Genomic DNA, 27,663 nt, shown 5'->3' with positions numbered 1-27,663 from the left:
TCGTACCCTATATTTTCTATAGGTGACTCTTTAAAGCCCATTATAGGTCATCAGTTTAGTGTTACGAAGGAGGTCTGGTGCTAGCATTATTGCTCTCATTCTGGCGTGCTTGGCGATATGTAATGTGTATCGCAATCATGTTTTTCATACATAGGCGCCCCAACGCATGCTTTTACGTTTGTATGTGCCTACATATGTGGGAGGCCTTGAAAAAAAAATTTTTTTTTGGGGGGGGGGGGGGGGTGTTGTTATGTGCTTGGGTGTAACTTTATTTTTTTTAAAATGTCTCCTCTGTGCGCCACTGAATGTAATGTAGTGCACATCGCACTGCATTACATTCTTTCCCGGCCTCGATGGCCGAGAATCTGTCAACGGGGACCCAGAAGTGATGTCACATCACTTCCGAGTCAGGACAAGAAGGGGAGAAGGAGTGGAGGTGTCTGCTCTCCTCCCTCCCCTATACCCACTGGCACCTACTGAACCAGTCCCTGGCCCTCAGATGGGCAAGTGGAGCTCGGGACAAATGGGGGGGGGCGGAGGCTGGCAAGATAGTGGGCTGTGTAGAAGCAATGCCGCCGCATGCTTCCACCCCACAGGTAAAAAAAAAAAACCCTTCCTGCCTGGCGCCTGGAACTACATATCCCGGGTGTCAGGCGATAAGAATTGAACATCTCTGATTTTTTGAATTTTTTGAATACTGGTACCATGTTTGCTTTTTGGCTATCAACTGCTACCATTCCAATCAGTAAGCTATCCTTAAAAATTTGTAATAATGGTCTGGCTATGACATGGCTAAATTGAGGATTCTCAGGTGTAATCCATCTAGTCCTGGTGATTTATTCACACTAAAGTAGAACTAAAGGCAAAACTTTAGTAATGTTCACCAGCGCACAAGTGTCCCAAACACAAATAATACAGGAGCCAGACAATACAAACAATGCCCCATGGCGAGTTACAAACTGCCATAGTCCAAGTTGTCCAGCACTTCTGATATATAAGAGAATCCCCTAGCACAGGCGTGGGCAACTGTGGCCCTCCAGCTGTTGTAGAACTACAGGTCCCGTGAGGCATTGCAAAACTGACAGTTACAAGCATGACTCCCAAAGGCAGAGGCATGATGGGTAGTTCACCAACAGCTGGAGGGCCACAGTTGCCAACCCCTGCCCTAGCAGGTAAGTATAGCTTAAAAGTTCACTCTCCAAGACTTGCCGAGTTTGTTGAACTGCAAAAAAGAAAATGGGTCTAATAAAGCCTTATCACTCCAATGCTTCAGTGTCTTCCTTATTTGTCTTTTTTTCTCCTCATGTGTCACACCCAAAACAAAAAAAAAACTCATATAGCGTGACACCTTCTGTAATAATGTTAAAAACTCTATTATTGTGCTCAGATGTGTACACGTTAACAAGCGTGAAATATCACATGTGATTTGGGACTTCTTCAGCCCTTCTGCCTATCTTATCTTACTAGACATCCACTTTATAACGCATATCACTCAAAGTGAAATCTCCCTCCAACAAACTACACCCAATCTTTGGATCCGCTTCTTAACCGTGTCTCCAAAAAAAAGAAAAAAACTCATGTCCCCTTTAAATTTTGCTCATATTATACCGTTCTTCTATATGTGCCAAATAAATGTGATTCAATTCATTCACAACATCATGCATCTTACCCCATGCATCAAACACCTTACCCAAACAACCCCTATAACACAGGGTTGGGTGATCACACTTATGGTAACTTCTGTCATATGTCACTCCTCTGGCCTCCAAAATGTTCAATCTCCCAATAATTTAGTTAAAATCATGAACTTCAAATCAGGTGTTTGGGGAAACTTCCTGGTCTCTTGAACTTTCCAGAATGAGTATCCCACTGCCCTCACAGGAACATTCCCTGTGGCTCCACTTTGCCCATCTGACCCTTAACAACTAATCGGAATGGACCTCCCTAACTGGAAGTCTCATCAGATTAGTGGTTGAATGTCAGATGGGCAGAGTAGAGCTGCGAAAATGATATGCGTTTTAAAATGGATGCCTGGCAAGAAGATAGGCAGAAGGGGTGAAAAAGTCACGAATCACTATATTTCACATACACACGTGAGCACAATATTGAAGTTTTTAGTGTTCTTATAGAATGTGTTACACTATGAGTTTTTTGTTTTGGGGTGACACGTGAGGAGAGAGGAAGACAAATAAGGAAGACACTAAAGCATTGGAGTGATAAGGCTGTATTGAAGATAAACAAGGAAGACACTGAAACGTTGGAGTGATCAGGTTATATTGGACCCTTTTTCTTTTGAGCGGGTTAACAAACAGTCTTGGAGAGTGACCTTTTTGGCTATACCTTCCTGCTGAGGGATTGAAGTGATTGATCTTATATATCAGAAACGCTGGACAACGGAGGGTTATAAACCTTGTCATTTTTTTGCCATCTCTGTTCCATTAGGGAGATTTCCCTTCACTTGTTTTCTGACTTTTCTTTTTTTACTATATATTTGAATAAATGTTTTTTTGTTTTTTTTTGTTTGGGGGGGGGGGGGGGTTCTTTTCTCAGCAATGTGTCTTTTGTAATCTAATTCAGCTGCCCTGATTGCATTCTTGCATTTCTTACTGCACTTTTTGTAGTTTGGCAGTCTTTCTGGTTTTGCAGTATTTTAGTTTTGAAATGCCAATGAGGACACTTCAGCCCTATTATTCAAAGATAAGTTCACCTTTGAGGCATGTTACATGTTCCAACCCAATCATTTGCACCCTGCAGTCCTGATCCCCCTTCCGGTGATAGCGGGTGGGTGACCTTCTCCTCGTGCCTGCTGTCACAATTTAAAAACACTGCGGCCATATGGGGCTCTGCCCACACAGCCTTGTCATTCATTCAGTTTCCTATGAATGAATAGCCTACAAGTACCATCATAAATCACAAACCCCAGCGCCACAGAAATAACATACCCCCAAAATATAAGGGTAAGAACTGCTGCACACAAGTGTAATACACCAAATAATATAAAACTACCGTATATACTCGAGTATAAGCCGAGTTTTTCAGCACATTTTTTGTGCTGAAAAACGGCCCCCTCGGCTTATACTCGAGTCAAAGTCTGCAGGGGGCTGCTGTCTCTTACCTGGCTCCGGTCCCACGACGATCCGGTCCAGGAAGCGCGGCTGCTCCTTCATTCGGTTCGTCCACTGGATGTTCGCGCGGCTGCTCGGCTCCGCCTTCTCACCGGTGATTGGCCGCCAGAACTGTAGCTCAGGAAAGGCACACAGGCGGCCAATCACCGGCGAGGAGGCGGAGCTGAGCGGCCCCGCGAAAATCGAGTGAAGGAGATGCAGGTAAGTGTGCCGTGCTTAGGTGCTGCTGCAACCAAATATGCTGGCTGCAGCAGCACCATACTGGAACAGGGGTCAGCAAGTGTCAGTGGGAGGAATAGTGCCCCATCATTGGTGTCACTGATACCAATGATGGGGCATTATTCCTCCCACTGACACCAATGATGGGGCACTTTTCCTCCCCCCCACTGACACCAATGATGGGGCACTATTCCACCCCCCACTGACACCAATCATGGAGCACTATTCCACCCCCCACTGACACCAATCATGGGATACTATTCCTCCCCCCCACTGACACCAACGATGGGGCACTTTTCCTCCCCCCCCACTGACACCAACGATGGGGCACTATTCCTCCACCCCCCCCACTGACACCAATGATGGGATACTATTCCTCCCACTGACACCAATGTTGGGACACTATTCCTCCCACTGACACCAATGATGGGACACTATTCCTCCCACTGACACCAAAGATGGGGCACTATTCCACTGACACCAATAATGGGGTGCTATTCCCCCCACTGATACTAATGATGGGGCACTATTCCTGCCACTGATACCAATGATGGGGCACTATTCCTCCCACTGACACCAATGATGGGGCGCTATTCCTCCCACTGACACCAATGATGGGGCACTATTCCTCCCACTGATACCAATGATGGGGCACTATTCCTCCCACTGACACCAATGATGGGGCACTATTCCTCCCACTGATACCAATGATGGGGCACTATTCCTCCCACTGACACCAATGATGGGGCACTATTCCTCCCACTGACACCAATGATGGGGCACTATTCCTCCCACTGACACCAATGATGAGGCACGATTCTTCCCACTGGTGTTCCCACCCTCGGCTTATACTTGAGTCAATAGTTTTTCCCAGTTTTTTGTGGTAAAATTAGGTACCTCGGCTTATATTCGGGTCGGCTTATACTCGAGTATATACGGTATATAAACAGCACAAATCAAAACCCTACATAAATTATAATAACCAATAAATCATATAAAAAATATTATTAAATGAAAATTATGATAAAAAAATAAAACTTAAAAAGTGTCCAAAAAAAGTCCTTATTCCCAAATTTCTTAGTGCTTCAAACCGAAAAAATAATAATAAAAGTCCTCCTTTTAAATATGTGCTTCCACCATCCACCAGTGCTGTAACCAACATAAACCGCACTCATCAGATAATGGTGAATTGCACGCCTTTTAGGACTTTTAGGGATCCTATACCCCCTCTACAGCCTCCAGGACTCCATTCCACCATATAGGGCTTAAGGTTCTCCTTCCATTCACTCCTGATTAATCCTTCCAGGTCAGATCCACAGCAGTGCAAGAGAAAAACATATATAGTGTAATATTGCTAATAACCTTGTATAGTGCTATTAATAATACCAGGCCACTCACATTTCAAAGGATAAATAAAAGCATTGTTTTATTGCCTCCAACCGACTATCATAACATAACTATCATAGTTCCCACATCATCCAAGGACAGTATCAGAAACCTCACAGCCTTTTTGCAGAGGATGACAGAGTGTATCTCAGTCAAGCATCAAAGATGGCTGCTTGAAACGCACCGCTATAGTGTGCGCTTCACTTATCAGAAGTTGCGCAGGACGTTAGACGGCATACCAGAAGTGTCGACGCGTTTTGCCCCTCCCACAGGCGTTTTCAAAGACGCCTGTGGGAGGGGCGAAACGCGTCAAAATTGTACTGCATTTCATTCAATTAATGATGATCCTTAGTTGAGTGAGCAGTTCCATCTGCCCACTCGCAACATACTGTATTGTGAACACGTTCTTTGTGACGGATTGCCCTATCTGTCACTGTAATAACTGAGTCTCCTACCACCAGTATCTTTTTCCTTGCCTGTAGCCTTGCCCCCATCTTTACTGGAGTTGTTCCTCTGGCAACTTGGCATGTTTGTTGTGATGTATCAACTCAGGACTAGCCTCTCTAATTCTCTTCCCTCTACCCTATAATAATTATAACCCAGCTTCTTATATAAAAGAGATAAAGCTGCTTATAGGGGGAGACAGAATTTATTCAAGTAGTATAAAATGAAAGAAGTGATGATCACAGGTATTGAGGCATAGCACTTTAGGTAAGTCCGGGAATTCAATATTGAGGCTGAAAATGTACCTGTTAACCAGGCATTTTGTCAGCTGGACCAGTGTTTAATGCCACCCTTTGATTCAATTAAAAGAACATTTATAAAACTTCGTTTTATTGCACTTGGTCTATGCACTAGAGTACATGTATAAAAGTTTCTAATCTCTTGGCTGGAACTTTACTTGGGTATGAAAACAATTTGCCACTCCATAGTTCACAGTTATGTAAAACTGATTCCATATGGTGGAATGGAGTATAAAATTTGCATTTGATTTTTGAACATCCAGTGTAAGTTTAAAGTATAAATCTTGGCATAATTAAACAAAAAATAGTACATATCTGCAATATGTGCACATTTCCCCGTGTTTTGTCTTTTTAAAAATTTTGCAGAGTATTGAAAAATACCAATTGAGCCTGCCAGAAATTCAGATTTCTGTAGTGAGCTGACAGTGTACTCCCCTGTTGCACTACAGAATAGCTCCTTTTCTCCTCATCTCCATGACATAAGTAGGGTCAGAGCGACAGAACAATGAACTCAGTGTGCTGCTTCTCCGCCACCCAGTCACTATCTGGGGGACAAGACCTGTAAATATTTAACCTATCTAGGAAGATTAAAATCCAGGCTCCTGCTAGACAAGGCTGTTTTTATGAGGCACAGATTTGTAAGGCAAGCCATAGAGGGTGTGAGTTTCCTTCCTGCAACCACAGGTCCCCATCAACACAATCAGTGTTGATTAGGGAATTCCTTCCACAACGCTATTGTGTTTTGCTAGCAGGGCGCTTTTTCTACCAGCAGAACACAATGATTACAAAATGTGACAGGCTGGTTGTACTGTAGTTGATTCATGGATCAGCTTATGTACAACCAGCCTGCTCATGGATCGAAACCTCAGCCTGTCCCTGCTGAACCGTCTGAGATTTGATCCATTTATGACTGGCTTAAATCTCTGAACTGATGGAAAGAAATACAAATCCTTTGGAAAGTAAAACAACTCCCTTTAATGCATTTAATATGCCTAGAGTTCAGCTTTAGCTAAAAAAAAAATTCTTCCTCAGGTCTCTGTCATAAATAATTTAATGCTTGCTGAAACGCAGTACATAATGATATGCTTAATGTACTTTAGCAGGTAGAAGAACCCTTTGAACTTGTCTGAATTATCCCCTTGGTTACACATAACACTGGCTGACAACCTGTGTAATAAACCATAATATAAGTATCTGCACTTGGGTTCTATCAATAAATAATCACCCTCTGTCTGTAGAACATTCATCTAATATATTCATGTGTTCTTCCCAAAAGGAAGGAAGGCTTTTTTTTTTTCTTTCTTATAATATATATATCTTTTCACTCTACTTCCAGCTATATTCGTGACTTTCCCTGTCCGGTATCAGTTGTTGCCATGACAACCTAAGGGCAGAGGAGACTTGGAGTACAATTAGAATTCCTTGTTTTCTGTTCTTGGATGAATTTGTAACCACTAGCATGAGGCAAATCTCCAAATTCTGACTCAAGTGTGTTGTGCAGCTTGAACAACATGCAGATTTCATACTACTTGTGCTCTGTTGCTTATTGAATATAGTTTAGGCCAGGAGCCTTTGCAATGCATTTTTAGGAGATCCCTAAAAAGTACCCTTTTCAGAGAAGCCTATCCCACATCTACCTAAAAACTGATCTTTTACTTTCACTGCCTACTTATCCCCAGACAGCTATTACCTTGACCCTCCCTTTTAAATTGTAAGCTCTCACGAGCAGGGCCCAACTAACCCTCTTGTCTTGGATTTGTATTTGTACTGTCTCCCTTTTATTTTGTGAAACACTTCTCAAACTGCTGGCGCTATGTAAATCCTCTATAATAATAAATATCTGGGCAAAAAGAGTTAATACTTAACTCCAGTTATGTATTTTATTGCATAGTTACACTGGACCAGCTTGGACCCATGTATGTAACTATGCATATTCCATACCTGTGGAATCCATGTGGAAACTGGAAATCACTGCAGTTTTCTCTGTTTCTACAGTGATCACTGCTGTCTTCTGGATCCCATGTATAGTAGCCACAGGGGTTCACCTGCTTGGTATTGGCGCCGATCACTAAACACCTTGCATTTTTCTCAGTGGAGTGAATGAGGTGGAGAGGCAGGATGCTGACGTCCCAATCTCCACTCCAAACAGAAAACACCTTGCATTTATTGAAAGAAATTCAAGGCTTTTCTATAAATGGCGCCTGTGCTGAGCGAGTGACCTCCTGTGTTCACTAGGCAGAAAAGAAAGGACCCCAGAGGCCAGAAGCTATTTCCAGCTTTAACGGAGATCCCACAGTTCTTGCATATGCATACCTACACTATTTCCAAGCTGAACCAATGTAACTATGTTATAAAATCCATGCTTGGAATTCAGCTTAAATAGCCATGAGAATTGTTGAGTTTGATCAAACATCAGAACTGTGATGCAGTGTTTATTCTAGATACTTTTATGAATTGTCTAGGTTTGTTTTTTACAGGTACTTATACAGCGCTGTCAATTTATGCAGCGGTTTACACATATATGTTCTACATTCACATCAGTCCCTAACCCTCAACAAGTTTACAATCTAAGGTCCATAACTCGCATTCATACATACACATACTAGGGCTGCTATAGACAGGAGCCAATTAACCTACCAGCATATCTTTGGAGTCTGGGAGGGAACTGGAGTACCCGAAGAAACCTATGCAGGCACAGGGAGAACATGCAAACTCCAGACAGACAGTGTCATGGTTGGGATTCAAACCAATAACCCTAGTGCTGCTAGGCAGAAGTGCAACCACTTAGCCAATGTGAAGTTATTCCTCATAAGTGAAATAATGCCTCTGCAAACAGCAATAATATAAAAAGCCCCCCATGTAGACCAACCCTAATATTTCAGAAGCTATTTCAGGAGATCTTTCTGCTGTGAAATTCGCACATTTATTAAAGATACAATCACTTACCCTACGGTAGAATTGAACTGCTGTAGGTGCGGAGTCACACCTGCGACTTTTTCCACATTTTTTGGTTCTGCCCCCGTATACAAATATTTTGGATGAAATCTTCCATTCCATCTGCTTTGACACCAAGATTTCTGTGCCCTCAGTGGTGGCCATCTGCCACTGGTTCTGGTTAATCAATTAGACTTCTCTAGGACTTCTAGAATATTGCTAATTTTACTCCTCTTTTATGCTAGAAAGGCCATTGTGTTGTCCTGGAAATTGACAGCCCTCCTACCTTTAGGTCGTTGAAAGAAGTTGGTCAGCGCAGTGATTCCCTTATACAAAATGACATATCTCTCCAGAGGTTGTCCAAATAAATTTCATAAAGTGTGGGACATGTGGCTGGAGTCCTTCTACTGCCAATACCAGAGAGGACATTGTGCCTGCTTAATTTCATGCTCGACCCACCACAGATATTCCAATATGATGGGAGATTGGTGAATATTTGTTAGTTTTGTTCTTTACTACACCCCCCCTCCTGCCTTACCTAGTCCCCCCCCCCTTCTTTTTGGGGAGGGGAGTAGTAGTGATCTTGTCCTTTATATCCTCTGATATATGGTCCAGTGTATTTTATTGCGTACCTGATCTTTCTAATGTTCAAGGTTTTTTCTGATTACTCTAAATCCTAGTGGGTATACTCCTGCCTTAGGCACTGAGGGATTTTTTGGGTGGGAACTAGAACGAGGGTATAGATGTAGTTGTGTTGTTTTGTTGAGCCGGGGAATGCCCCAAGGCTGTTTTGTAACTTTTTTTTACTGTTATAAAGCAATAAAAAAAATATACAATCACTAGTAATTTTGTATTGCTGTAAAGTTAGCTGTAATGTATTAATGAGTTCCACCAATAACTATAATGAAATTATGGTTGCACTGACACTGATATATTGGTGCTGATGGAAAGTACTTGCATAAGTATTCAAATGCTCCCGATACCCAAAATTGATATCTTTGTTGTGTGATTTGAGTCTATACAAAATGAATGGGCTCAAATTGCCCTGCAAAGAATCGCATGCGATTTGAACAGGAATGCGTTGCAATTCCTGTCCAAATCACATGTGATTTCCCCCACCACTCTTGTGCGATCCAGCCCACTATAGAAACAGGGAAGCAACATGAAGTGCAGCAATGGGCAAACAAACAGGTTAAAATGTTCATAACTCAAATGCTAAGTGTTTAATATCTTGCATGTCAAATTCGGCGAGTACTTGACCATAAGCATCGGTACTTGTACTCGCCGATAAAAAAAAAAAATATTATTTGTGTTCCATCAGTTTGTCGGAATGTTTATTGCTTACATGCAGAAATAAGATCAGTCAAGACACTAGGCAGGCTAAAAGTTTTGGAACCCCCCTGCTCCAAATTTACCTTCCATACAGTACATGTACCCTGTTCACATACTACACAAATTTAAGAAATATACCACAAAAATGTTTTACCACAAGGTGATGTACTGTATTATTACTTTATTCTCTGGTGGATTGTAAACTATTTTGCCTTTGTATTTGCTTTCTTTGTAACTGGCTGCGAAATGTTCCACCTTTTTGTATTTCTCTGTACTCTAATAGATTGCATCTTCCACCATGTTCTGTGCGCCTTGCTTACAAGCTGACGGAAAGTAAGCTCTTTTACCTACCACTATCTCACTCTGACAAGCGAACTAGTGACAGCAGTGTTACAGCTATGGTGTGCTGATCACCTATTGCCCTCTTCTACTTTCACTGCTTTGGCCTGTCAGTGTGAGGTAATGAGAAGTTGTGACTGTGAAAAAAAAGGTAGTTACTAGTGAGCTTTACATTTAATCAGGCAACATTCAACGAGCTCTACTCACCCACCTAGGTCACGTTGTGGTTGATCAAGCCCTGCTTAGATGAATAAGAAACAGCAAACTCAAGCAACATTAGTGCACAGCTAATACTGTTCCAGAAAGACATCGCCTGTACCTAAAGTTGATATAACATATCCACAAATGAGCAGCACTAACAATTATATCCTTATATAAATAGGTGCAAATAATATACATAAAGTTCTTTTAAAAGGCCCATTTTAAAAACACTGTGTGTGACTCTTAACCACTTCCATACCGGGCACTTTTACCCCTTTCCTGCCCAGGCCAATTTTCAGGTTTCAGCGCTCTCACACTTTGAATAACAATTGCGCGATCATGCAACACTGTTCCCAAACTAAAATTTTATCATTTTCTTCACACATCTAGAGCTTTCTTTTGGTGGTATTTCATCACCACTGCAGGTTTTTTTTTTTTTTTGCTAAATAAACAAAAAAAGACCAAAAATTAAAAAAAAAAAACAAGTTTCTTTGTTTCTGTTATAAAAACGTCCGGCGAATTTTTTGAAGTTGTAATTTTTTTGTCATTTTTCGGAAAATGAAGAAATTAAAATCATTTTCACTTTTTTTTTTTTTTTACATACTGTCACCAGTGCAGTACAGCGTCATCATATAACTGGCATGGTGGTGATCAGGGACACTGACTGGTGATAGTACGAAAAAAAAAATAATTTTTTTCCTCTTTTTTTCATATTTCACTATGACCAAAGTAGTATAATGTTACCATATTAACATTGTACTACTTTGGGGAAGTGATCAGTATTTTTTTTTTTTTTTTTACACAATTTGCGATTACTTTGCTATAAGCAAGCATTTACCTGAATGAAAAAGATTCATTCAGGGCTTTTTTTTTTTTTGTGATTAGCTGTGATTTGGCCACGGCTAATCACATGACACAGCTGGGCTGTGATTGGCCCAGCTTGTGCATGCAATCTCTGTGACCATTCACAGCTAGACACCCTTGTATACAATGGATGGCATGAAAGGAAGCCATCTATTGTATACAACTGTCATGTGCCCTGCTGTGATTGGTCACAGCAGGTCGCATGGTACTGGCAATGGGTCCGGTACACAGATCTGGCATCGGCCCTGTGCGAGGTACATAGCAGGTCTCTTGCATAGCAGGAAGAAATCTTCACTGAAGGGCTCTGTTCTGGTCTGGATTGTCAGGGATAGAGCATGTCCAGAGGCCTTTGTGGGACCTCATCACCTGGAGAAGATATGTTCTCCTGTGGCAGATCCACAGCCTCTTAAGAACATTTTTTCAGGGCCTTTCCTTAGTTCTGTCATTAAGGTGAATGTTCTTTGCAGTGTAACTAAAGTTCCAGCCCCTTTCTACACCGCTGTGAATGCTGATTTTTTTCATCACACCTTCCTTCGCTGGATACTATAGATTTGGAGATCAGGGCTTGAGCCTGCACATATAGAACAGCTGGTCTTCTTATGTACACCTGCTTTTTTTGTCCAAGATTCCAACCTCTGGAGACCTGTTTTTTTTTTTTTTTTTTGGGGGGGGGTGACTTTACCCAGTGTTCTTTTCGGTTGACCACATAATTTTGTTGGACTGTTTCTTTCTTATCATGCAGTTATGATGTTCCACCCGTTTTTCACTTCACAGCCTCTTTGATTCAGGCTCAGTCTTCCTTCAGATGCAGTCATTCCCTTTGGTGGTGATCACCTCTTTCCTGATCTTGAGCATCAAGTTGCTCATGTATGGCCTTCTCTTGATCGGTGACAGCTTTAGGGAATACATATCTGGTTCAGATTTAGGCATTGGTCCTTTAGAAAGTCCTGAGTTGAATATGGTCTCTAGTTCTTTCAGTGGCTGTTGCCCACCCCTCAGTTGAACTGTTTTTGCACGTCCTGATTTACTTTAATTACTATATGACTCATGAAACAGAAGGAAAAGGTTTTTTTTTTTGTACTTTCCATAAAATGTATTGAGAAACCTAGGTCAAATGCCTCTGTTTTTTGTTTGTCTTGGTACTGCGTTTTCAAAAAACTTTTGCAAGGGCTGGTTTAAAACTTTTATTTGAAAGTGCCCTAAACCTCCTTTACGCAACACTATAATCCTACTGGTTCTGAAGAAAATGGATTTTCTGAAAAGTACAAAAACATATTTTTTGGTTTAATAGTCCTTCGTGTGTGGTCCTGTAAACGAAAGTCAAAGCAGGTGCTGCCTTTATAAGACAGAAGCATTTTTGCTGAATTTTTTTTATATTGTTTTTGAACAGACGGCTTTGTCACTGAGAGACCCATATAGGGTTAAGAGTGCATTAATAATCGAGATGTGGCTAGATAAGCCTTCTGAATGCTGGCAGCCTGGAGTCCTGTTAAAGAGCAGACATGCCGGTTAGGATGCAGTTCACGTCTTGCTTCTCTTCTTCTATTTGCCAGACCATGAACCTGAAAGATTTCAAAACCTGTGTTGAGCTGTTCATTGTCATGATCAGGGTGGCACATTAATTTAGCATCTAGCTCCTCTAAGGAAAGTCCAGATTTTTTTTTTTTTTTTTTAAATAAAATCTCAGTCCCTGTGTATATATTTTTTTCCAGCCACCAGGAAGTGTAACCTGTCCCTTTTATCTGTATAACAGGATCCAGTCATGCCTTTCCAGGAGCCGCGTGTAGATGACAAAAGTGATGAGGGAGAGATCCCCCCTGATGAATCAGATCAAAGTAAGTTACACATTGGCCTATGAGAATGACCTGTAATCCCAAAGAGCAACCATCTCAGAAACCATAATTTAATTACTGTGTCTGTAGTGGTAAAGTGTTGTTTTTTTTTTTTTCTTTTCCACGTTTTGCCTAAAGCAATTTGAAAGCTATTAGAGAGGTCTTTGGGTATCAGGCAGAGAGAAAGAGTGCATCAAGGATTTGTTACACAGCTGAGTGATTTTGTCCTTCTAGTTCTTCATTACTGCATGTCCTTGTGAGCACCTGCTGGTTCAAATGCTGCACTCACTGCAGGCTAGACTAGATTTAAATATACTGAAGTATGGAATATGACACTTCATTAAAGCACACCAGTAAAAAAAAAAAATCAAAAAAACAAACTTGTTTCAGTTTAGAAGTTTGTAATATACAGTAGTTAAACACAGTCATATGTTACGTATTTTACTTTTTCTTGCTGAGCCTTAAAATGTGAATGTAATTCTCAGTACCTGTATAAATAAACAGGGAGATGGTATGGTTAGAAATATACAGAATCCCAAACTTGTCTTAAAAGGACATTCAAGCCACAAGTAGGCATTGCTGTGCTCATTAGTCCATCCCAGACTGATTTATCAGTAATTTAGCTATCCTGGAATATGCCTTGTAATATTGGAACCTCCTTGTTTCTACCCTAATAAATAGACTAATGTAAAAAAGAAAAAAAGGAAAGTATAAATAACTTCCTTACAGCCGCCATTCAGATTAAACCCTTGTTTGGCAGACTTTATATCAGATAAGAGGAAGAAAATACAAGGGGCTTTTGGCTTGTGTTGATATCATCAGTTTAAGTTCTCATGCACACGTTTTTATAGCTGCTGTTTTTGGCTTTTTTTCTACAGCCAGTAAACACCCCAGCATGGTATCCTATGTGTCCATGCATACATAGGCTTTAATCAGCGTTTTTTGGCAGGGCAAAAACCCAGAACTAGTGGGTTTTTAGAGGAGTTTTTTCAGCTGTAAAAAAGATTAACGCTGCAATCTGGCATTTTGGGGCATTTTTTAAAAATGCTGAAACACTTTACACACCTAGCGTTATTAAAACATCCATTGTGCATGGAGCCTAAAGTGTAACTACTCTGCATCTGAGCACCACAAAGCAAAACGCTATTTAATTTATTTTTAATATTCAAATAAAACTCACCAATCCATCCAACTTGGCTGTCCCCATGTACTTTATATAATTCGATATAGAAACAGTCACTGTCTGTAGTGGTGATTCTTGCTTGAAGTTGCCTCTTAAGCTGGGCCGTTTATTACACACTGTGTGCCTAAAACTTATCTGAGCCATGTCTTTAAAAACACCCTATCCAGTATGCTGTAACATGAAGCTGAACATTTTTGCAAGCTGTGCTCCTAGTCTGACAGATGTAATTTTTATTCCAATCAGTTTTTAACATCACGCCTGCAGAATACCCTTCAGGGATCTTAAACAGTGTGGAAGGAACATTTTTTTTTCAAATGATCTGTTGCACACTGGCACTTAGGACTGGCGCATCTCTTGCTTTACAGTAGTCTGCTCCCAGACTCTCCAGTGGGAATTGTGCTTAGCAACACAGCTTGCTATAGTGATACCACAGGATGTGGCAAAGGGCTCTGCTGATAGGCATAGTGAAAAATGGCTTTAAGCTGCTAAATGCAGGCTCTTTTCTGAATAATGGAGGATGTAAAAATGATGGTGTTTATAGCAACTGGTTAGATGCGGTATTTATTCATGTATTCACAAATGTTCTTGGAATGGTTTACCTCTTTTCTCACTTTGAACCCATTTATAGGAAAACCTTCAAAAGTTCTCAGGAAGTGCTTTATCCATGTATACATTAGTCTAGGTTCACACCTATGCATTTTCCGCTGCATTTTGCAGAAAGGCACAGCAGTCCATTTAACATAATTTGCTATGGAACAGATTCACATTTCCGCGTTTTCAGCCAGTGCATTTTTTAGAAAGGGTGAGGGAATTTTTTTAAATGCAAAACATTGCGTTTTGGGTTCTATAGACTTCAATGGAGACACTGCAGAAAAGCATGAAGTGTGTTTTTTTTTTTTTTTTTTTTTTTGAGAACTACATGGGCCTGAAGGGATTCCCTCCTCCCCTCCATCCCACCTCCCAAGTCATTCATGTATTTCTTTAACTTTGGTAACAGTACTTCACTAAATTTTTTATAGTACTTAACTGTATAACCATCCGGGCCTGGGCTTTTCCCTCCCCCTGTACTTCTTATTGCTGCTTCTATTTCTTCCTGAGAGATTTCTGCATCCAAGGAGTTCATTTGTGTTTCGCTAAGCTTTGGCAATCCCGCATTTTTTAAATATGTCCTCCTTTTTTCATTGATACCTTCCCGCATTTCTTTTGGTGATCCTTGGTGACTGATATTATACAACTTTCTATAATACTCCGTGAATACTTTAATAATTTCTTTAGTTGAGTGGACCATCTCCCCCTTAGGGCTTTTTATCTTTTCTATATAATTCCTGTTCTTCTTCTTATTCAGGGCTCTCATTAAGTATTTTCCTGGTCTATCACCCCATCTATATCTTTCACTTAATACTTTATTATATACTCTTCTCCTCTCCTCTTCCATCAGTCTCTCTAATTCATCTTTTTTATCCCTTAACTTCTGTCTTGTTTCTATTGTTATTTTTTTCTTGTGTATCTGCTCCAATTCCAGGATTTCCTTTAAGAGTCCACTAACCCTCTCTGTTCTTTCTTTTTTCTTCCTTGCTCCCATCGCAATCAGGATTCCTCTTATATATACCTTATGACTTTCCCATACTGTAGCTGTCGATACTTCCTCTGTTTCATTCTCCCGGAAATATACCTTAATCTCTTCTCTGATCTTCTGCACAATATCCTCATCCAAGAGAAGAGCCTCATTCAACCTCCATCCTAAACCTCCCGTCCACCTTTTTCCCCATCCTATTTTCATTACGACTGGGGCGTGGTCCGAAAAAGTTCTTATCTCTATTTCTATTTTAACCAGCATTTCAATGAGTTGATGATCTATTAGAATGTAATCCAATCTCGAGTATATCTCATGTGCATTAGAGAAGAAGGTATAGTCTCTGTCCTTCATATGCATTACTCTCCAGGTGTCCACCAGTTGGTACTCGTGGATCGCCTTCCTCAAAGCTCTCAGAGACCTACCCCCTTCTCTCCGCACAAGGGAGGTTGCATCCATTTGTGGGTCCATACAGAGATTCAAATCTCCTGCTATTATCAAACGCCCTTTTTTAAAATCTATCAATTTTTTTAGCAAACCCTTCAGAAAGATCTCAGGTTTCTTGTTGGGGCAATATATATTGGCTAGTGTGCATTCAATTCCCTGTAATTTACCTTTCAAAAACAGGAATCTCCCTTCCGGGTCAGTCCTTCTATCTTCCAACTCAAATCTCATATTTTTTGCCAATCCTATTGCCACCCCCTTTGCTCTTTTAATTGGAGAGTCAGCGTAATACCATGTAGGATAATATTTAGATTTTAATTTCACATTAGATTCTATCTCAAAATGTGTCTCCTGCAAAAATACCACTGACGTTGCCCTGTGATGTAACTCTTTAAACAACTTAAATCTTTTCCCAGGGCAGTTCAACCCATTCACATTATATGTTATAAACTGTATTTCTTCCATCCTTCTTGGTTTTTTTTTATCTCTCTTCTAGTTCGCCTCCTCCTATTAGGACCGAATGATTTGCAGAATATTAGCCCCACTCCCCCTCCCCCCCCTCCCCCCCCCCCACCCCCGCTCCCCCTCTCTTACTTTTCCCCTACCCATTTTTAGGCTTATAAACTGCCTACAAATCATTTGTGGAACTGTTTCCACAGTTGATTTAAAATATTGGGCGTAGACTCCGCCCATGGACGGCTCACCTTTCCTCCGACCTCCCCAGTACCCCCTTCTCTCCCCAACTCAACCGGAAGTGTGTTTTTTGATGCGTTTTGTTTTTATTCTGCCCAGCAACAAGTTGAACCCCCCCCCAAAAAAAACAAAAAAATGCATCTAATACACATGTGCAAAAAGCACTGCAGAAACCGATCAAATGCAAACTCAATAGGAGCCCCTTGTATTATTGTGTGTACACATTGAAAGATAATCAATTTTTGTTTGTTGCAGTTTGGAAATTGCATTCAGTGTGGAATGTGTGCCAACTTACCAACATAATCTATAGCTACCCTTAGATATAAGAAAATAATGATATTTTCCCAGGTGGCAAAATTGATGCTTTAGAAGCTTTTCCCAGAATAACTGACAAAATAGGTCATTAAAATGATTTGTTGTCTTGGTGCCCCAGCTTAACACATTTTGAGAAGGAACAAGGATGACTTTGAGTGAAAATTAAAGCAGAGGTAAAGACACGGTGGAAATGCATTTTATCCTTTTTAGTTTACTAGCCTATGGATGTGTAATTCTGTTCATCCTTGTGATTCACATACCACACTGCAGGTCCAGGAAGATTATTCAGCTGCTTTCTGGTTCAGATTTAAAGCTTTCTGCTAAATGAACAGAGGATGGTATGACCATACAAATCCACCATCATATTCCAAAGTAATGAAGCACAACCACCGGGATAGCAGATGAAAACTGGTATAGCACTAGCTGTATGAGAGGCAATGGTACTTTGCAGAAATATATGCTATACACTCCATTATATGAGAGAGATGTGATCACACCAGTGGTAACAGTTTGAGATCACACCTTCCTTGGCCAGGAATTTTAATGTTTATGTTGACAACTGTAGTATTATGAGTGAAAAATAAACAGGATTTTTACACATATGTTTGACCATCCTGATACACTTTATATACCTATGAAAAAATACTGAATAAAATATTGGCCATTAGGTTTATGAAAGTCATACACATGCTGGTAAAGACAGACCAAGCTGGCTTTATACTAAGTCATGTCATGGATACCAATATCTGCAGACTATATCATCGTATGCAATTGACACATGACCATGTGGGGTCTCGGGTAGTAGCACTAGATCTGAAAAAAAGTGTTTAACTCTCTAGATTGGACATTCATGTGACCTGTGAGGCTCAGACCTAGCTTTATGCTCTGAATCTCCCTGCAGTGCAGACCTCTCAGGGTAAAGAGTAAAATAGGGGGGCAAGTCTCCCAGCTCTCTGATGTACTCGGGAACTAGACAATGTTACCCTCTCTCTCCAAGGCCTTTATCGCTTATGAATCTTCAGAATAGGGTTTTATAGCACCCCTACAGGAGTAAGACAATAGGTATTAAGGAACACAGCATTTTTAGCATCTGGTATAAAACCCCCTCTCTGCTATAGACAATCCAGTTCTTTTTCCTAGTGTTTAGGCGTAAGGGCCTGGTTCCTTGCTGAGACCCGTAGTTCCATTGCGGTTTTCCTTTTTTTCTGGGATTTTTTCCTGTGGTCTTCTCTCAATACCCAGGTTGGGTGACAGGCTGGATAATATAAATCCAGTGGTCACCCCTGTCTGGCTAACGTGCGCACACAGTCCTTTAACTCACTGGCTGCCCTGGGCCAGCACATAGCTAAACTTTTCACGGGGACACATATGACAGGGCACCTGAATCTGTGTCACAGTGTTACACTGGCCAACAGCCCCCTACTTCGGTGGAGAGGAGGATCTGTCGTGGGAGCCTTACCCACATGCTCTGCTGAACTGGTAAGTTGATGCCCCCCCTTTCATTCCCCAGGCGCAGTGTGGAGCAGGGGTATTGCCTAGGGTGGTCAGTCCTGCCAGGTCCCCTCCTTCGCCCTAGCCTCTGGTGTCCCTCCTGTCCTCCCACACTGAGCTTTCCTATCTCACTGTATCCCTTGTCCTCTCACACAGAGCTTCCTCCTCCTCCTGTCCCTTCCAAGTGGTAGTACCTGGAGCCTGGCAGCCGGGGTACCCCTGAATATCTCTGGGTTGGAGGGGGCTTGTTCTGTCCCTGTGAGGGCCCCATGTGCTTTTTTTGTTTTTCCCCTTTCCTGAGGCCCGGGAGGCTGAGTGGCAGCTGACATGTAGCCTGCATCCTCCGGTGGCCATTTTTCTGGAGTTGCAGTGACCATTTTGTCAGTGATCTGGTGGCCATGTTTTTGAGGGCAGGTTGGGCAGCCATTTTGCGATGGACCTTTCCCATAGACATACATTGGGGCCAGGTGGGAATATGCATGGAAACATTTGATGTGGCCTTTTGTGGTCCCGAAGCACTTTGCGGTGCATTACCTCTTTGATTAGATACTGGTAGAGGCGTTTCCCTCTTTTAAGGATCCTGCAGACTGTAGAGCAAAATCAAATCGCCTGCTATGTTTACCATTCTGGAGTTGGTGTTGTGCCCTGTGCTGGTAACAGCCCATTCTGTAATAATCTTAAGCATCAGGGCTAAGCTTTTACGGCAAGGTTTGAACACCGAATATGTGGATTTGGCAGTCCAATTAGTCCAGGGCCCGAAGGTGCAGTACGTACGTGGTGCATTTTTAGATGCTGCTCTGCTCCTTTCCAGGCTCTTCGGCAGGTGCTTTGGCTCAAATGCTGGTCTGCTGACCAGACTTCTAAAAAGGCGCTCTGGCAGACCTGCCCTTCTGGGGGGAATGTCTCTTTGGTGCTACCTTGGACAACATCATTCTGAACCTCACGAGTGGCTTCCTCCCACAGGCAAAGAAGGGGAAGGAACTACATTGGAGGTCCAGGCCTTCCTTCACTGCACAAAAGAGACTTTTTCACTACTCTGGCTACTCTGACAATGGCTCCAAGCTCTTCAAGGCCCCCCCGTGGTTGAGGCAAGTTCTCCTGGACCCCCATCCCCAAGGGACATCAGCAGTTAATATGCTTTGCAGTTGTGGATTATCAGTTTATGGTGCTCCAGGTATTCTCCAAGGTGCTGGCTCCAGGCCTAGTGCTGCTGAGACAGCGGGGGGTTGCTGTGACTGGTTCTTTGGAAGACCTGCTCCTGCGGGCAGACTCGGGCCATGCTGATGGACAATGTGGAGATCGTGATGCGCTCCCTGCAAGACTTCAGATAATTCATGAATGTCAATAAATCTGCCCTGACCAGGAGACTGGAGTATGTGGGCTTGTTTCTCGACTTGGAGCAGGCCAAAGTGTTTCTCCCAGTGGACAAACTCAGGAAGCTTCGGACTGTGGTCCCAATGCCCTTGTCTTGCAAGCTGTCTTCTCTGCAGTCTTGCATGTAGGCTCTGGGTCTTATGGTGTCCACCTTCAAGGCGGTCCCTTATGTACAGTTCCACATGAGAGTTCTGCAGTGGGAAATCCTGTCCAAATGGGACAAATCTGCAGCTTCCCTGAACAGCCAGATTAGTCTGGACTAGTTGCTGAAGGCCTCCTCCTCTGGTGACTCTGCTCTCCTGCCTTGCGATCCAGGAAGGTCTTTTTTTTACTTCCAATGGACAGTAGTCACAACGGACTAGCTGGGGAGGAGTCCTGGGTTCAAGATCAGCACAAGGCCGTTGGATTACAGAGGAGACTTCTCTGCCCATCAATGTCTTGCGAGCAGTCAGGTTGTCTCTGGAATACTGGAGAGGGCCCCCAGACAGGATCCAATTGGGCACTGCCACCAGAGTGGTATGAGAAGTGCGGCAGTGGCTCTGGAGGCTTCCTGCATTCTGAGGCAGGGGGAACAGCTAAATGGGGATGATGTCCTGCCTTCCTTGTGTCCACAGCTGTCGCAGCCTAAGAAGGTTGCGTTGCACTACTTGGATGTGGTCCGGGTGTTTGTGTGTACCTGTCCACTAAAACCTCCTGCTGGAGGTCAGATTCTCTTTTTATGCTTACAGATGGCCATGGAAAGGCCTGATGGCATCCCTACCACTATTTCCTGTTTTGATCTGGCAGACGCTTGTTCAGGTGTACACTATTCAAGGGCAGGCTCCTCCCTTCCCTTTATGGCACAATCCACCAGGGCAATTAATCCATCGTGGACTTTCCGGCATCAGGAGTCTGTGTCTCAGGTTTGCAAAGTGGCTACCTGGTTTCAAAGGTGGAAACGCCTTTGAAATGCATTGGCTATTATGTTCATTAGATGTTTCAAATAAAGCCACTTTGTGTAATTTAACATTTCAGAGTGGCACTCCAGTCTCCAAGGGCAGGCTCCTCCCTTCCCTTTATGGCACAATCCACCAGGGCAATTAATCCATCGTGGACTTTCCGGCATCAGGAGTCTGTGTCTCAGGTTTGCAAAGTGGCTACCTGGTTGTCTGTGCACACTTTTATAAAATATTACAAAGTTGATGTGTTTGCATCTTTGGATGCTTGTTTTGGCTGCAAGGTTTTGCAGGCCACTGTTTAACCACTTCAGGTCTGGACACTTTTACCCCCTTCCTGTCCAGGCCAATTTTCAGCTTTCAGTGCTATCACACTTTGACAATTGCACGGTCATGCAACACTGTACCCATATGAGTTTTTTAGCATTTTTTTGAGACAGTTAAGGCTTTATTTTGGTGGTATTTATTCACCACTGGGTTTTTTATTTTTTTTGCTTTGTAAATGAAAAAGTCCAAAAATTTTGAAAAAAAGTGTTTTTCTTATAAAATTTTGCAAATAAATAATATTTCATCATAAATCTTTGCCAAAATTTATTCCGTTATCTTTTTAGTAAAAAAAAAAAAAATAACCCAAATTCGTTTATAACCAAAAATTATAATTTTAAAACTTTTTTTTTTTTTACATTTTTATTTTTCTTTATATTCTTATTTATTTATTTTATAACATACTGTCACCCTAGCAGCACAGTGTACTACTTGTGGGGTGATGAAGATTTTTTTATTTTTTTTTCACACTGATTACTTTTACACCCATAAAGGCTGTAAAAGCAATAATTTCTCCTTCTCTCTGGCTGCATTCTTGCAGCCATGGAGAACTACTGTGTGAGCTGTGATTGGTCACAGCTTGTCACATGGTACAAGGCTGTTGTGAATAGCCTTGTACCATGTGATCTCTGTGATCATTAACAGATTTCACACTTAGTAAGAAATGATGTCAGAAGTGACATCTTGCTTCCTACTCTGCATGTGATCGGGACCTCGCACAGAGGTCCCGTACGACGATCGGTGTTCCACTGTGTCCGGAGGACACAGCGGGCACCGGATCGCGGTGCTGTGCGCTCCAAGGGAGAGGGCAGGGATGCCGTTTATAAAAGGCCACCTGCCCCTGCAAACCACCGTATGGCCATTTATATACAACGGCCGGACGGGAGGTGGTTAAGGTGCATTGTTTGCCCCTTTAGGGGGTTGTTTGTGTGGGTGGCTTGTTTGCCTGGTTTTTCCAGTTTTTTTGATTTGCTTTGAGGCACTGCTTTGGGACATGTATGTCAATGAACATAAGAGAAAACTGAATTTTTTGTTACCACAAAATCTCTTTCTCTGAGTTAATTGACACAGCATCCACTCTTCTATTGGAGTTTGTCCTTCTGACAGTGCTTTAAGAACTGAGTTGCCTGTAGCAGAGAGGGGGTTTTATACCAGAGGTGTCTAACCATAGGTGGTGCTGTTTTTTTCAGCCTAGTGTTCGCCTGTCGGTGGCGCTATAAAACCCTATGGTCAAGATTCAGAAGAGCTATGTCCGACAATTAGCTCAGAGAAAGGGATTTTACAGGGAGTAGCAAAAAATCCAGTTTTTCACTGGATATATTGAAACCAGCCAAAACATTTTAATGGTTAGAGCAGAAGATTAGAGCTCCATTCCAAAATGCTGACATCCAAAATGGTTTTATTTCAAACATTTAGGGGGGCACACTTTGCCCCCTTCTTCAGGGCTTTAAAAGAACAGCTGAGGAGAACCTAGACTATAGATAAAATTGAATATCAAAAGAAGCTCATTCTCATTTAACAGTTGGTAAATGTTGCCTTTACCAGCTTCTGAACAAGACTGAGCTTCTTTTAAAATTTATTTATTTAATAGTCTGAGATCTCCCCATCTGTTTTCCTATATTCCGATGAAGGTGGAAACGCCTTTGAAATGCATTGGCTATTATGTTCATTAGATGTTTCAAATAAAGCCACTTTGTGTAATTTAACATTTCAGAGTGGCACTCCAGTCTCCTAATCCAGCTATTACATTTTTATCCCAAATTTTCTGAGCGAGTACCTCTGTGTACAGAAGCAGCCCACATATCTATGTGTCTCACTGAGATGTTATCAGTATAGTTTCCACAAAACCAATCACACTAAGTTACACCTACCCAAGGTTCCAGTACCATCAATTTACGACCTCAAACAGTATTAAAAGAAAAACACATACACACATGGTAAGTGCTGAGGTCTACAGCATTGTATGTTTTTGTTTTTTGTAGTTATCATTTATTAACACTTTAATAAGGATCTTCAGTCATGTTTTAAAATAAAAAATCAGCAGCTACAAGTACTATAGGTGCTAATTTTTAATAGAGACATGTACCTGTCCAGGAATCCAGTGCGGTCCTCACCTGGGCTGGTTATTTGCCAGTCTTCGGGTCCCCGCCACCACCATGTTTACTGTGGGAATCCGGCTGCCCACTGCTCATGGGCGAGCTGTGCTGTGAATGGTCCTGTAGCTGGTGCACTGTCCCTTTAAGTGCTAAACGGTACACAATAATACATTCAACCAGAAAAAAAAACTAATTTTGTGTTGTATGCAGCCACCCTACTTGTTAAACATATAATACCACATTAAACCATCAATAGCACAAAAATAAAATGTACTGTTGGGCTTAACTGAAGGTTCTTAAAGTGAAAAATTAACATCCACATCCATCTAAAAAAAGATTTTGCTGTGACACCCACTCCTTCAACCAGGTGCTCCTACGTCAGTGCTTTGGTGTCCTAAAGGTATGTGTAATGCCTGCTCACCTTGACAATTGACCTACAAAAACTAAAGGTAACTTGTGCTGTGTTTAATAATGGTTGCATATCAACCTCTGGCTCTTGACAGCTTCTTCCCCTTTGGGTATTCTTCTAGGGGACCAGCCCTGTTGCCTCCAATATGGGTGTAGCTCAAAGAAAGGAAAGATATCTCCTAGTGCAATACCGTAATTCAAAATGAGAGTAATAAACAATACATCTTGTGCACTCACAATAATAGAAAGAAAACCAATTAGAATGCTTTCAACAATGTGTTCCAATGCCCATGTGGATTCTTTCATAAGGTGCTGCTGCCATTAGTAACAGATATAACAGTTGACCACTTCCATGTGCTCCAGGTGACCCGACGTGAATTTACACTCACCACAATGGATGGACCTTCTATTACTAGATAGGTCTCACTTCACTTTTTTTTTTGTTGGACCCACTGTGTGTCTTGTCACCAACTTGACTATTCACATGTACCAAGAATGCAATTCTTTCAAATGCACCGACTTTAATAAAGTCATATAAACCTAACCATTACACCGCACTCACATACATATGTGCCTAGGGACCGGCACCAGGTACATACAGTGCTTGTTGTTAAGATGGCTGCTACCACCCCAAATGCAAAAGCTGGCTTGCGCTCCAGGGATGTGATGTGATGTATCGGCTGGGAAACACTGCTTCAACTAGTTTCATCTGTAATTGCTTCCATTTTGGAGGCTGGATTTATACCCTGCCGAATTAACTCTTTAGGGACAAGATGTGAACAAGTCAGTATGAATCACTGGATGCTCCCTTATTGCCACCATATAATCACTTAAAGTGTTACTAAACCCACAACAGTAAAATCAGTCTGTATATGTAGTAAAGCATGCTTGTTATACTCACTGTGGAACCTAAGAGGTTAATCCTCTGCATTTTGTAAAAAGGCAGTTTGATCCTAACTTCTCTGCTTCTTCTGTTGTTTATATGTCCATGTCTTATCTCCTGATAAGATATACTGAACCGTAGACATTCTGCACATGCTCAGTTTAGTGTGTATTGCTAGAGAGGTTTTTTTTTTCTTATTGGGAGAGTGCATGTGCTCAGCACAGGGCCAGTCAGCACTTTGCAGACAGAGGCCAGTGGTTTTCCATCCTTCTAGAGCAGAAAGAAAATTACAAGCTTTAACCAGTGCTCTGCTGAACACTGATAAAAGTCACAAGATTGCTCTAACTGCTGATGAGAAAAGGTATTTAGCAGTTTATATTTACTAAAATAATTGCACTTCCTTGTTCTGTGGGAGACCAGATATAGTGAATGCAGGGTCCTGGGTTTAGGAAGACTTTAATATGGATACACATACACGTATAAAGTCTGTTACCATACAATAAAACTATAACATTTTAGCAATAAGCAATAACTTGTCCAGGGCATGCACTTATTTGCAGTATACATAAAGTGTTACTAAACCCAGGACCCTGCATTCACTATATCTGGTCTCCCACAGTACACAGAACATAGAGATGCAATTATTTAAGTAAATATAAACTGCTAAATACTTTTTCTCATCAGCATTTGGAGCAGTCTTGTGACTTATATCAGTGTCTAGCAGAGCACTGGTTAAAGCTTGTAGGAGGAGTTTTCATTCTCAGCTGATTGTCCTATGAGGCTGCATGACCCCTGACCCTCTATCTGGACAGCACATATTTAACGCTGTCCCAATCACATGCACTCTCCTAAGAAAAAAAAAACTCTCTAGCAATACCCACCAAACTAAGCATGTGCAGAGTGCCTCCAAGGCTATGTTCTATTAGCCGATGGATTGGGGACAGTAGAAGAAGGGGAGGATCAGAGAAGACAGGATCAAACAGCCTTTTTACACAATACGGAGGATTAACCACTTAGGTTCCACAGTGAGTATAACAAGCATGGTTTACTGCATAAACAGACTTATTTTACTGTCGTGGGTTTAGTAACACTTTAAACATGCCGTAACCTGTCTTATATTGCACACTGCACCCTAGTGGGTGTCACTATTTTTGCTTGCAAGTGGATCACACAATACAAGTATACAACAAAAAACTATACTATAAAAATTGTTTAAAATATAATTCATATAATCTAAAAAATGCACCTAAAATACTAAGTACTTTTAAAAATCCAAGCCTACATGATGTTTCTATTTTCACAAAAAAATAATGTATAATGCATAAACTCACGTGCACATGCATACCATGTTAATACATGTCATTTTTGCAAAACTTTAAAATAAAAATTACTAATGAACAGTTCAAGCCAATAAACGATTCACTGATATATTACATGGCATACATGGTGACATGCATTTGTGTATAATCAAATGTAGATTCTACAAAACCTTTCAAAGATTGGAGCCTACATGATCTAGGTGAAAATTTGGCATGATGTTTTCTATTCTTAATAAGTAATGCCTTACATATAAATGCACGTAGCCATGCATACCATGTAAACTCATGTAATCTATCAAAACTTTAAATAAAAAATTACTGATAAACAGTTAAACTCCAATAAATAAAGATGAATGATGCATTATGCAAAAATGCATGTAGCCATGAATGCCATGTAAACACATGTAAATTCTAAAAAACTTTTTAAGTTACAAATTACTGATAAAACAGTTGAGAGAGATTTATATATTCAAACATTGAGGCACAAGGGTCTGCAATTCAAAAATCCACTTGGCTTCATTGCGGCAAATATCCCTTTTTAAATTCAACTCACGCCAATGTTTCTCAACTGTATCGATAACATAAAAAGATCCAAATTTGGGATTTTGTTCATGTGATTTGAGACACTGCTTTTTGCATCCCTTAGTTATATTATTTACATGTTTCCCTATTCTTGTTGACAAAATACGGGTGCTTCTACCCACATATTGATACCCACATGTACACTCTAGTACATATGTGACATACGTATCTGGTGCTGCATGTGATGAACTTATTTATGGGGTACTTTTTCAAGGTTTGATAAGACATGAATCCCACTTTTTTTCTTGGGAATTTTTTTGTTTCTGCATGGTCTACTCCTTCCACATCTATAAAACCCTATTTCATTTAAAAATGTTTTTTTGGGGGGGGTCTGGTATATTATGGACTATCTGATTTCTGGGGCTCTTCTAGAAGTAAAGGCTTTTTTTTTTTTAGGTAAAATGTACATAAGATGGGCCAATGCTTTTTAAAAAGTTTTTCCAGTTTTTTGTATTGACTGTTATAGCCTGTGATAAAGGCTAGGTTATATGATTTGTTCCTTTTTTTCTTTACTTTCCAACAATATTATCTACCTCTGTTTTACATTTTCAAGTTCTGCCTTCATATAGCCTTTTTCCAAAAAACGATTTATTAATGTATCTGTTTGGGCTATGTAATCTTGCATTAGGGCACAATTACGGCGAATTCTCATGATCTAGCCTCTTGGAATGGCCTTCTTACACTTAGGATGATGGCAAATATGCAATGGGATATAGTCATTCCTATCAGTGTCTTTAAAATATGTTTTTGTGCCTAATGCAGTTCTATGTTTACAACCACTAAACCAAGAGAATTTATATTATCCTTCTGTATGTTGACTCTAAACCAGATGCCATATGCATTGAGCTGGGTAAACTCTTTCAGGGTGTATTATGATCCTTGCCAAATCATTATGATGTCATCAATGTACCTTTTGTACATGCCTAGCTGTGGCCATGTTCTACCATATATTTCCTCATCTTCCCATTTATGAATGAATATGTTAGCTATGCTGGGGACACATTTAGCCCCCATAGCTACACCTATCACTTGTTGGTAATACTGTTTACCATACCAGAAAAAATTGTT

General features: G+C 41.2%; 1 protein-coding gene across 3 annotated transcripts in view; it reads left to right on the top strand.

Moving 5' to 3' along the window:
- The window catches only part of PRKCZ (protein kinase C zeta), a 358,451-nt gene that overhangs the window by 245,594 nt on the left and 85,194 nt on the right, over positions 1-27,663 (top strand). For all 3 annotated transcript variants that reach the window (XM_089684356.1, XM_089684357.1, XM_089684358.1), the window contains one exon: positions 12,897-12,978. In XM_089684356.1, coding sequence (XP_089540482.1) covers positions 12,897-12,978 — 82 coding nt within the window. The remainder of the gene's footprint in view (positions 1-12,896; positions 12,979-27,663) is intronic.

The sequence above is a fragment of the Staurois parvus genome, unplaced genomic scaffold (assembly GCF_062004578.1).
Source record: "Staurois parvus isolate SC_StPar_1 unplaced genomic scaffold, SC_StPar_1.0 ptg000346l, whole genome shotgun sequence".
Taxonomy (NCBI): domain Eukaryota; kingdom Metazoa; phylum Chordata; class Amphibia; order Anura; family Ranidae; genus Staurois; species Staurois parvus.
The sequence above is the reverse complement of the archived record's forward strand: the minus strand, read 5'-3'. Positions and strand labels throughout refer to the sequence as shown.